Source organism: Xenopus laevis, chromosome 2L, assembly GCF_017654675.1.
Source record: "Xenopus laevis strain J_2021 chromosome 2L, Xenopus_laevis_v10.1, whole genome shotgun sequence".
NCBI classification, from domain to species: domain Eukaryota; kingdom Metazoa; phylum Chordata; class Amphibia; order Anura; family Pipidae; genus Xenopus; species Xenopus laevis.
Window position 1 is genome coordinate 38,531,494 of NC_054373.1, and position 12,680 is coordinate 38,544,173.

Sequence of the window (12,680 nt, forward strand, 5' to 3'; positions counted from 1 at the left end):
GTCTCTGTCCATAGATTTATGGACCCAACTGTATATAAACAACAGTAGTGTTTTTGAAGCAAACACAGCAGTTTTACAAGTACAGGGCAACACTGTATTATATTTTTATTACTTTAAAACACTTTCATTTTCTGGTGTTACTATTTCTTTAAGAATGGTCAGTTTACAGAACTGAGAAAGCAGTGAGCAAAGTACAAACAAATGGCTGGGTGCGCTCTGTATTATAAATGACCCCTGAACTAATGCTCAGCAAAGGGGAATACAGGTGGAGTTTTCCTATCCTGCGGGTGAGTGCCAGAGCAGCCTCCCTGAATGTGAGCTAAGTTTTTGTTTTGTTTTTAATTAAAAACTGCTATTAAATATATTGCATTGGTGAAAGACACCCTTTTGGTCATTGTAGTTAAATAATATCCTTATTAAGGGAAGCTGGACATTTGACTTCAGACTTTCCCCTATATAAAAGCAGCAATCCTGCCGGCTGGGTACTAGCACGTGTATTAGGCAGCTGCTGTCATGCAAATTGGTTTTGTTCAGTCCTCCACTCCCCGTGTGTAATACCTGGAAGCAGACAGAATTGATGGAATATACTTTTTAGGTGGGTACTGTATACTGTCATTATCAATCCAGACAGTCAGTGAGGAGTGACTCCATTGCACCTGGTTGAATAGAAAATAACTTTAAGGCTTCATCTCGGTTTTCTCAGTCTATGACCAAAAGGGACACCCAAACATGTTTTATTTCTTTCTAAATAGGTTGGGGAAGCCAGGTCCTAAAAAAACCTGGTGGTTAGGAATATACACCAGTTGGATGGGGGAGGGGGGTACAGGGATCCACAAGCACAACAATGAGCATGGGAAGAGAAAGAGGCAGAGACACAGATAGGGTCATTTATCAACACTGGGCGAATTAGCCCATGGACATTTACCCATGGCAACCAATTAAATTGTTGCATTCATTGTTCTACCAGCAGCTGCCCAAAAAAAGCCAATCACTTATTGGTGGGTTTGGTTACTGCCCATGGGCAAATTTGTCCAGTGTTGATAAATGAGCCCCAGAGAGACATATGGGTGGTCGAGGAGACCTTAATGTCTGGAGCAATTGTTACCTTGCTTAAGAATGAATAGCCAAATTGTTACTAAAAACCATGTATTTCCAGGTAATTCTCACTTAAAGGAACAGTACCACCAAAAAATTAAAGTGTTTTAAATAATAAATAAATAATGTACTGTTGCCCTGCACTGGTAAAACTGATGTGTTTGCTTTAGAAACACTGCTATAATTCATATAAACAAGCTGCTGTGTAGCAATGGTGGAAATTGAAAAACGGCTATATGGCACAGGTTAAATAGTGGATAACAGATAACACCATTATGTTCTACAGAGCTTATCTGCTGTGTAACCTGAGCCTTTTTTCCTTTGAATGGCTGCCCCCATTGCTACACAGCAGCTTATTTACAGTTAGGCCCATAAATCTTTGGACAGAGACAACTTTTTTCTAATTTTGGTTCTGTACATTACCACAATGAATTTTAAAAATTTCGTTTCAGGGGCTCAAAAGTAATTGGACAATTGACTCAAAGGCTATTTCATGGGCAGGTGTGGGCAATTCCTTTGTTATGACTATCAATTAAGCAGATAAAAGCCCTGGAGTTGATTTGAGGGGGAGGTGCTTGTATGTGGAAGATTTTGCTGTGAACAGACAAAATACGGTGAAAGGAGCTCTCCATGCAGGTGAAACAAGCCATCTTTAAGCTGCAAAAACAGAAAAACCCAACCCAAAGAAAGACAGACAGACAGACAGACAGACAGACAGAAAGAAAGAAAGAAAGAAAGAAAGAAAGAAAGAAAGAAAGAAAGAAAGCAAGCATTGGTGAACTCAACAACGCAAAAAGAACTTGACTTCCACAGAAGATAACAGTGGTGGATGATCGCAGAATCATTTCCATGGTGTATAGAAACCCCTTCACAACAGCCAAACAAGTGAACAACACTCTCCCGGAGGTAGGCGTATCGATATCCAAGTCTACCATAAAGAGAAGACTGCATGAAAGTAAATACAGAGGGTGCACTGCAAGGTGCAAGTTGCTAATAAGCATCAAGAATAGAAAGGCTAAATGGACTTGGCTAAAAAAAAAAAAAATCTAAAAAAGCCAGCACAGTTCTGGAAAAAAGTTCTTTGGACAACATCAACCTCTACCAGAATGATGGCAAGAAAAAAGTATGGATAAGGCGTGGAGCAGCTCATAATCCAAAGCATACCACATTATCTATAAAACATGGCGGAGGTAGTGTGATGGCTTGGGTGTGCATGGCTGCCAGTGGCACTGGGACACTAGTGTTTATCCATGATGTGACACAGGACAGAAGCAGCCGAATGAATTCTGAGGTGTTCAGAGACACTGTCTGCTCAAATCCAGCTAAATGCAGTCACATTGATTGGGAGGCGTTTCATAATGACTCAAAACATACAGCCAAAGCAACCCAGGAGTTTATTAAAGCAAAGAAGTGGAATATTCTTGAATGGCCAAGTCAGTCACCTGATCTGAACCCAATTGAGCTGCATTTCACTTGTTGAAGACTAAACTTCGGACAGAAAGGCCACAAACAAACAGCAACTGAAAACCACTGCAGTAAAGGCCTGGCAGAGCTTTAACAAGGAGGAAACCCAGAATCTGTTGATGTCCATGAGTTCAAGACTTCAGGCTGTCATTACCAGCAAGGGGTTTTCAACCAAGTATTAGAAATGAACATTTTATTTTCAGTTTTTTAATTTGTCCTATTAGTTTTGAGCCCCTGAAAATAAGTGATTGTATTAAAAAAAAAAAAAAAAAAAAAAAAGCTTCAGTTCCTCATATTTTTATGAAATCTTTTTGTTCAACCCACTGAATTAAAGCTGAAAGTCTGCAGTTCAACTGCATCCGAGTTGTTTTATTTCAAATTCATTGTGGTAATGTGCAGAACCAAAATTAGAAAAAAAAGTTGTCTCTGTCCATAGATTTATGGACCCAACTGTATATAAACAACAGTAGTGTTTTTGAAGCAAACACAGCAGTTTTACAAGTACAGGGCAACACTGTATTATATTTTTATTACTTTAAAACACTTTCATTTTCTGGTGTTACTATTTCTTTAAGAATGGTCAGTTTACAGAACTGAGAAAGCAGTGAGCAAAGTACAAACAAATGGCTGGGTGCGCTCTGTATTATAAATGACCCCTGAACTAATGCTCAGCAAAGGGGAATACAGGTGGAGTTTTCCTATCCTGCGGGTGAGTGCCAGAGCAGCCTCCCTGAATGTGAGCTAAGTTTTTGTTTTGTTTTTAATTAAAAACTGCTATTAAATATATTGCATTGGTGAAAGACACCCTTTTGGTCATTGTAGTTAAATAATATCCTTATTAAGGGAAGCTGGACATTTGACTTCAGACTTTCCCCTATATAAAAGCAGCAATCCTGCCGGCTGGCTACTAGCACGTGTATTAGGCAGCTGCTGTCATGCAAATTGGTTTTGTTCAGTCCTCCACTCCCCGTGTGTAATACCTGGAAGCAGACAGAATTGATGTGTAGATTGTGCCTGGAGCTCTGTGAGTATTCTGACTCTCTCATTACACCGACTCTATCATTGCGTACAGGAAGGAACCAGGATTTCCTAAGCTGTTAAAGCAAAATGTTTAATAATATTTTGACAATTCATATGGTTTTAGAAATGTTTTTTAGCATTCCTTTGGCATCTGTTATAGCTGCGTACTGTATTTGGCAAACCACCTTACTCCTAGCAATTGCCATTGTGCAAAAACAGATCAGGTTCTCAACCTGAAAACTATGTCTGTTAGTTTGACATCATTAGTAGGAAAGCTTTCAAAGGACTGATAAGAAATAAGACACAGGAATACATTGCAAATCTCAGTACAGCTTTGGGACCTGTTATGCAGAATGCTCGGGACCCAGGGTTTTCTGGATAATGGATCTTTCCATAATTTGGATCTGCAAAGTCTAGTAGAAAATCATGTAAACATTAAATAACCCAATAGGCTGGTTTTGATTCAAATAAGGATTAATTATATCTTAGTTGGGATCAAGTACAAGCTACTGTTTAATTATTACAGAGAAAAAGGAAATCATTTTTAGAAATCATTATTTGGATAAAATGGCGTGTGGGAGACGGTCTTTTCATAATTCAGAGCTTTCTGGATAAGGGATTTCTGGATAACGGATCCTATACTTGTACCATGAGTACAACAGATCTTGGTGCACAATGTTAAAGGGATACTGTCATGGGAAAAAAATTTTTTTCAAAATGAATCAGTTAATAGTGCTGCTCCAGCAGAATTTTGCGCTGAAATCCATTTTTCAAAAGAGTAAACAGATTTTTTTTATATTACATTTTGAAATCTGACATAAGGCTAGACATATTGTCAATTTCCCAGCTGGCCCAAGTCATGTCACTTGTGCTCTGGTAAACTTCAATCACTCTTTACTGCTGTACTGCAAGTTGGAGTGATATCACCCCCTCCCTTTAGATTTTTCCTCTTAGCAGAAAGATTTGACTAAATTAAAGAACTGGTCAACAAACTGGCAAATGAGGTAACACATTAATAAGTGAAAAGTCATTGCATTTTGGCAGAAATAACATAAGTGTGAGTTATACATTAAATGGAAATGTGTTGGGGGGCCTCCTTAATTGAGAATGACTTCAGAGTTTTTATTGCATAACAAACTGTGCAGCTTTAGGAAGTGACTTTTAAAGGACCAGTAACATCAAAAAATGAAAGTGTTTTAAAGTAATACAAATATAATGTAGTGTTGCCCTGCACTGGTTAAACTGCTGTGTTTGCTTCAGAAACACTACTATTGTTTATTTAAATAAGCTGCTGTTTAGCAATGGGGGCAGCCATTCAAAGGAGAAAAGGATCAGGTTACACAGCAGATAGCAGATAAACTCTGTAGAACATAATGGTGTTATCTGTTATCCACTATATAACAATTTCAGCTATTGCTACTCAGCAGCTTGTTTATATGAACAATAGTAGTGCTTCTGAAGCAAACAGATTGGTTTTACCAGTGCAGGTCAACAGTACAAGATACAGTATAACCCCGAATTTACGCCCCCGGATTTTACGTTTTCTCGCATTTTACATTGTTTTCCCACGGTCCCTTCATGTTCTAATGCATATCAATAGGAGTTTTTCCCTGGTTTTATGTTTTGTTTTCCTGGGTTTTAAGTCGCTTTATGATCCTTGCCAATTGCTCTATTTTAGCAATAAAAACCCTTTTACATTTAGTGTTAAGACATTTGAAACTTGTGACACGCTGCACAATTCTGCAAAAGGAGAAAGAAGTAGTAAGGGACCGTGCACAAGACTCGGTTCAAAGAAGCAGGAAGTGTTTAATGAGAAGTAAGGGACCGGGGCACAAAATTGTGATCGGCAAAAGGGAAACGGTAGCAGTGCTGGAAAAGAAGGGAGGGGGCTGGCAGGGAAGCTTTAGAAGCAATCCGGAGAGGTAACCCTTTGTTGGAGAAGAAAGTAGACAGGAGCAGCAGCAGCAGTGTTGGAGGGTGCGGAGAGGCAAGCGGTGCTAAAGGAGGAGTTAGGGACTGGGGCACAAGATTGTAAATGTAGCAAAAGGAAGCAACAACTTTGTTTCCCTTATTTTACGTTTTCCCGGATTTTAAGTTTTTTTCCCACGGTCCCTTCAGAAACGTAAAATCGGGGTTCTTACTTTAAAACACTTTCATATTTTGGTGTTACTGTTCCTTTAGAGAGAATAAAGTACTCTGTTGCATAGGGGCAATGACTCATGAAAACACAAGTTTGCCTCTTTATAGATCCCTGGTAAGGCCTCCCCTTGAGTATGGAATGGATAAAGTGGGCAGTGCAGACATTTATGGCCAAACAGACATTTATAAAAGCACTTGGCCTTGTGTCTTGGTATGGCCATAGAACTCCTTGATGTCTTTTGACAGCCTTATAAAGTGAACTTGGTGGTACATTATCCCCTCTATATATGTATGAGCATTGAGGTATCATATGGAAGGGTTGAACTTGATGGACAGTTGACTATTTCCAACCCAAATCAACTAACTAACTACAAACAGTAGTGTTGTATTACATAGAAGAGAATATCCACTGAACTGGAAAGAAAAGGGAGTCCCCAGAGAAATGTAAGGTTCTGCTTTAGGATAAATCTCTCTGTAACTGCTTCGCCCACCATAATAGAATTTAGTGTGCAGCTGCAGCCTATACTCCCACCTGGGCCACAAGCTTCACAGCTGTACCTGTGAGTATATATATTTCATGCACTTCTCTGCCGTTTAAATTGATACAGACCTCACTGTGTGTAACTCGTCATGCTCCTTAAATCCCAGTTGTGTATAGTCTCCATGCATTTGTATTGTAATTCTTAACTCCATCAGCAGGAACAAAGAAGACAAAACCAGATTTATACAGATCAGCTGGCTTTCTGATTGAAAGATTTTTTTTACAATATAATACAGCTGCTGACTGTGGAGATTTAGGGAAAAGTTTTATTGTGCCATATTGCTTTAAGAATACAATCCTGATCTTGCTGGACTACAACTCCCAGCATATACCAACCTTTAGTATTCTGGGAGTTGTAGAACTGAGTAAAGTTTGGTTGAGCAGTGAAGCAAGGTTTAGTATCCCTTTAACTTTTGGATATGATTGAATTATTTCTTATTGATTTTTTTTTTTAAATGTATAGTAAGAAGTAGTAGTAGCAGAATGCCATATAATGTGCATATTCTCATAAGAATGTGCCTTGTGCATACGGTGCTTGGATAAGATGCATTTTCCTGTAAGGCAAAACTAAACCTATTTACTGCAGCTTTATAGGATCTGTGCCTCTATTACTACTTTGCCGCACAGACTGAAATATAACATGCAGCTGCACAATTTGGCAGACAGTTCATCCACAGAGTCACAGCAGAGGGATACTGTATTCACTCTATTGTAAATCTTTCCCGTGCATGGTAGGCTTAAACATACTGTATGTCTCATGTAGCTAAGATCTTCTGTAATCGTTTTATGAATAATACGATGTTCAAATGCCAGGAGAGGTAAATATCCTGAGTGAATGGTTACCGAAGATGAAAAAAAATCATGGACAAAAATTCAGCTGAAAGGGCTGAACTGCTTTAAGATGCATACTGTTTAATTGTTGCTATTTATTACATTTAAACACAAAAGATGAAATGAGGAGCGGTAGACACAGTGTAACGAAGGCAATTACACTGCAAGTTTGTGTAGATTAAACTACTAATCACAAAAGAAGAAACAGAAGAAGTGAAATCAAAACACTGTTAGTCCATACACACTCACTTCAAAGCAAACTAGTTCAGTGTGGCGCCTATGTAGTATGATTGGCAAAACTGCCTTAAGTAAAACTTTTAATAAATAAGGCTAAAAAGAGAAGAGCGCCCACGAAAAGACAAACCCACTGCTAATAGCCCATAAGGCCGCAGTGCAGGAACAATGTCCCTAAAAAACATACAATTAAAAACCAGCAAATGGTGGAAACGGTGGTATCTTGGTCAGCCCAAGAAAATACTTAGACGGTAGTAGTATAAACCATTGGTTAGAGTGCAAACACTACCCGCTCCCACCCTTCCATTTGTGCCCCAAGTTTGTCAGCAAGAACCTGCCTGTCTACGTAGGGACAAAGTGGGAGCTAGGCTGCCACCGTCCACCTATGCCGCCCAACGCGTTTCGCTGACTACATCAGCTTCCTCAGGGGCGTAAGTGGTGGGCGCTCATCTTTGCAAAGTTTAAATAGGCATTCGCGCCGCGTGTTTGCGCCGCGTGTTCACGCCACATATTCACGCGAGATTACGCTGGACGCGATTTCCGGGTATTGCGCATGACATCATCAACAAAGGTTAAGTTTTACTTAAGGCAGTTTTGCCAATCATACTACATAGGCGCCACACTGAACTAGTTTGCTTTGAAGTGAGTGTTTATGGACTAATAGTGTTTTGATTTCACTTCTTCTTTTTCTTCTTTTGTTATTTATTACATTTGCCTAAATGCTTTCCTACTATAGGGGGAATATGTGGTGTTTATACAAATTAGGGATGCACCGAATCCAGGATTCGGTTCGGGATTCGGCCTTTTTCAGCAGGATTCGGATTCAGCCGAATCCTTCTGCCCAGCCGAACCGAATCCTAATTTGCACATGCAAATTAGGGGCGGGGAGGGAAATCGTGTGACTTTTTGTCACAAAACAAGGAAGAAAAAAATGTTTTCCCCTTCCCACCCCTAATTTGCATTTGCAAATTAGGGTTCGGTATTCAGCCGAATCTTTAACTAAGGATTCGGGGGTTCGGCCGAATCCAAAATAGTGGATTCGGTGCATCCCTAATACAAATGGCCTGTAGGTGTCACTGTGCACTTGAGTAAGGGCTCTTACTCACTGGCGTTCTGACCTGCGCTCCCCTGCATTCCGTTTTTTGGCGTTCAGCCGCAGGGGAGCGCAGGAATAGACGCATGCCATTATTTCAAATGGGGCTGTACTCACTCAGGCGCTTGTAGGCGCCGAACGCAGGAAAAATGCAGCATGTTGCGTCTCAACCTGCGTTCGGCGCCTACACGCGCCTGAGTTAGTACAGCCTCATTTGAAATAATGACATGCGTCTATTCCTGCGCTCCCCTGCGGCTGAACGCCAAAAAACGGAACGCAGGGGAGCGCAGGTCAGAACGCCAGTGAGTAAGAGCCCTTATACTGTGTTAACATAGTACTTTCTATACTGCTTAAAGTGATAGAGTTGAAGTGTAATGGCTGCATGAACCTGCTAATAAAGCACTGTTATACTCTACTCATCCTCGGTAACCAAAACATAACAATTACCTTTAATTTAAGTGCAAACAGTTTGCGATTAGCCATACCCCTGATTTTTAACTGAGCTGGTAGCCTAAGGGCCATTACACACGGGCGTTTTGAGCTGCACTCCCCTGCGTTCTGGTCTCATGCGTTCAGCCACAGGGGAGCACGTTGCTTTTTCATCCGGCGTGTCGTATTGGATGCAATCAGTTTTGCGACATTTCTATTACTTACATTCGATTCGGTGCATCCGCTGTGACGCCTGCGCTTCCTCTCATCTTGTTGGATCGGAAGGACATGCACTGTGTAGTTCCAGCCTAAGTCTACTATAAATTTGAAATATGTAAATGTTAAATAAACCCAATAGGCTGGTTTTGTTTCCAATAAGGATTAGTTATATCTCAGTTTGGATAATTAATGGAATAAATCTGCATGGAATATAGACGGCCGCATAGCAAATGATACATTTCTGTACAGGGATGGGATCCTTTATCCGGAAACCCATTATCCAGGAAGCACCAAATGATTTAAAGGCCGTCTCCCATAAACTCTATTTGATCCAAATAATACAAAATTTTAAAAATGATTTCCTTTTTCTCTGTAGTAAAAAACAATACCTTGTACTTGATCCCAATAAAGTTATCATTAATTCTTATTGGAGGCAAAACAATCCTATTGGGTTTAATTCATATTTAAATGATTTTTTCATAGACTTAAGGTATGATGATCCAAATTACAGAAAGATCACTCCTTTAAAATATATAAACCTTCATGTTTTAGGGTTTTATCTCACAAGTCATGATTATGCATCAAATGGGTAGTTCACTTTTATGTTAACTTTTAGAATTGCATCTTCAGACCAGAGCCTAGTTGCTAGGATAGATTGAACCCTAGCAACCATTAAGCTGCTAAAAGTCTAAAGTGGAAAGCTGTTGCATGACAAAAAAATATAACACAAAAAATGAAAGGCAATAAAAAATTGTTTTGGAGGAACACTGTCTGCATCATAGTAAATGGTAAAGTTGAAATATTCCTTTAAACATGTGTATGGCCCCTTACAAACGGGTTTGTTGCTATATTTTAATGTTTCATACATGTTTAGAACATAATAAACAGATAAATATATGTTAAACTCACAAAAGCTCACACATAATATTTTCATGCTTCAGCAATCATTTTAATAAACAAATTTAAAGGGGCTGTTCACCTTTTGCGAACAGCCCTCGCCCCATAGCCTTTACTTTAAAAACATTTTAGGGCATACAATATGTATGAACGCTTTGCAAAGTGCAGAATTCTGATGCAAATTGTCATGTTTTTTACCCTCACTGCCCCTTTTTTTCCCAGAATTCCAGCACAATAGCAGATATCCTTTCATTACTATTGCAACATGCATGCAATAGAGATATACAGATGCAAATCAATGTCCATTTTGGCAAATTGTGCCAAGTTGCACCACATCTTTTTCTTATAGCATTTGTGTGCAAATGGGCAGTTGTGCTGGATAAACAAGGGAAAGTTGTGCTCACCACTCATTTTTAAAACCATTAGGCAGGGTTGCAATGAGGCTGTGACCACAAAATACATATAGACAAATACAAACGTTCCTCTACAGTCAACCCATTATCAATATATTTAAGACATTGAAACATTTTGTGCATACTGCTACTAAAAAATGCCTTACCCTTTAAACAAAACAGGGATTGTTTGTCCATATATTGCAATATATTTAAGCTGGCCAACTACGTCCTCTTGTATTTGTTTATATGTATTTTGTGGTCACAGCCTCATTGCACGACCGCCTAATGGTTTTAAAAGTTATTGGTGAGCACAACTTTCCCTTGTTTGTTATAGTTCTACAGGAGCAGTGACCAGCTCCATGTTGTAGCTCCCACCCTTCACAGCTATAGTCAGGTGATCCCACTGGTGTCTAATAAAAGGGCAGCCAAGTTTGGGAGTTTTACTTTGAAAGCAGCTAGTAAGTTGCAGGTAAAACTTAGTCCCTGTGTAAAATGTATAACGACGCAATCGAATTCTTAATGAATCAGATGAAAATTGAGCATAGGACTGGCCAGATATGGGATGACTTTGACGTAGTTGGCCAGCTTAAATATATTGCAATATATGGACAAACAATCCCTGTTTTGTTTAAAGGGTAAGGCATTTCTTAGTAGCAGTATGCACAAAATGTCTCAATGTCTTAAATATATTGATAATGGGTTGAGTGCAGAGGACCTCTTGTACAGTTCTGCTGGATGGCATCAATAACAGCATCAGCATCTACTGTAATTCACTTGGTGCAAGCCATAGTAACATAGTAAGTTAGATTGAAAAAAGACATACGTCTTTCAAGTTCAAGTTTTTAAGTCTATATAACCTGCCTAACTGCTAGTTGACCCAGAGGAAGGCAAAAAAAACATCTGAAGCCTCTCCAATTTGCCTCAGAGGGGGGAAAAAATCCTTCCTGACTCCAAAATGACAATCAGACCAATCCCTGGATCAACTTGTACTATGAGCTATCTCCCATAACCCTGTATTCCCTCACTTGCTAAAAAGCCTTCCAACCGTTTCTTAAAGCTATCTAATGTATCAGCCTGTAACACTGATTCAGGGACAGAATTCCACATCTTCACAGCTCTCACTGTAAAAAAAAATCCTTCCAAATATTTAGCTGGAACCTCCTTTTGTAACTTAGGCTTTTTTTGTCTTAAAGGAATTGTTCAGTATAAAAATAAAAACTGGGTAAATAGATAGGCTGTGCAAAATAAAAAATGTTTCTAATATAGTTAGTTAGCCAAAAATGTAATGTATAAAGGCTGGAGTGATTTGATGTATAACATGTCAGTCAGAACGCTACTTCCTGCTTTTCAGCTCTCTTGGTTTACACTGACTGGTTACCCTGGTTACCAGGCAGTAACCAATCAGAGACTTGAGGGTGGGCCACATGGGTCATATCTGTTGCTTTTGAATCTGAGCTGAATGCTGAGGATCAATTACAATCTCACTGAACAGAAATGTACCATGTGGCCCCCCTTCAAGTCGCTGACTAACTCAGAGTTATAGAGCTGAAAAGCAGGAAATTGGATTCTGGCTGTTTTATTAGACATCTGTTCACTCCAGCCTTTATACATTACATTTTTGGCTAACTAACTACATTAGAAACATTTTTTATTATGCACAGTCTATCTATTTACCCAGTTTTTATTTTCACACTGAACTGTTCCTTTAACTAAGGCTTCTATACCCAAAATGCGAGGAGTTCTTTTTATAATTCCTCTGTTTTAAGGGTCCCCTTAGACATTGTTTCAACAGACTATGCTCAGCAACTGCCAGTTTCCATTGTAGATAAATGGCACTATGTTGAGGATGGTCAGCCTGGGTTCCATTTAACAGCCATGCAGGAGTGTTTGGTCAATGCTAGTTATCATATTAGTTGCCATACATAATTGTGACTGTTACAAAGTCAGTTTTCACACAGAGAAGCTCATGCCTTCGGTATATTTTTCTTTTAAATATTGGTCCTACATCTATGACTAATGGGCCAATTAGCCGTTTGGCTGCACAGAAGTGTGAGCTTGTGAAGCTGGGGATCAGCTGATGATCTCATACTAATAATAAATTAGGTCATTGCTTGGCCTTTTTTCCCCTTTTGACAGCTTTCATCAGCCAAACCATTTGTTAGGGGCCCTCACACAAGATCATTTAACTTGGGCATGCCTTTGTCATGAGGGCATCTCTGAGCCTGCCATCATGTGGATGTCACAAAATTAACCAATTACCTGCGTTTGATAATATGTCGACTATAGTTTGCCTCGTGGCTCATCTACAAATGGGGCAAGGTGT

At 39.4% G+C, this 12,680-nt stretch overlaps 1 protein-coding gene across 5 annotated transcripts in view; it reads left to right on the plus strand.

Annotated features, from left to right (window-relative positions):
• The first annotated feature begins 269 nt into the window (after nucleotides 1–269).
• Nucleotides 270–12,680, plus strand: part of arsh.L (arylsulfatase family member H L homeolog) — a 30,649-nt gene continuing 18,238 nt past the window's right edge. Inside the window, exon 1 of one of the 5 annotated variants that reach the window (XM_041581012.1) lies at nucleotides 270–287. Coding sequence is in view for 1 of the 5 variants with exons in the window: in XM_041581009.1 (XP_041436943.1) it covers nucleotides 3,294–3,295 (2 nt within the window). In the remaining 4 variants the exon portion in view is untranslated. 5 annotated transcript variants of the gene reach the window in all.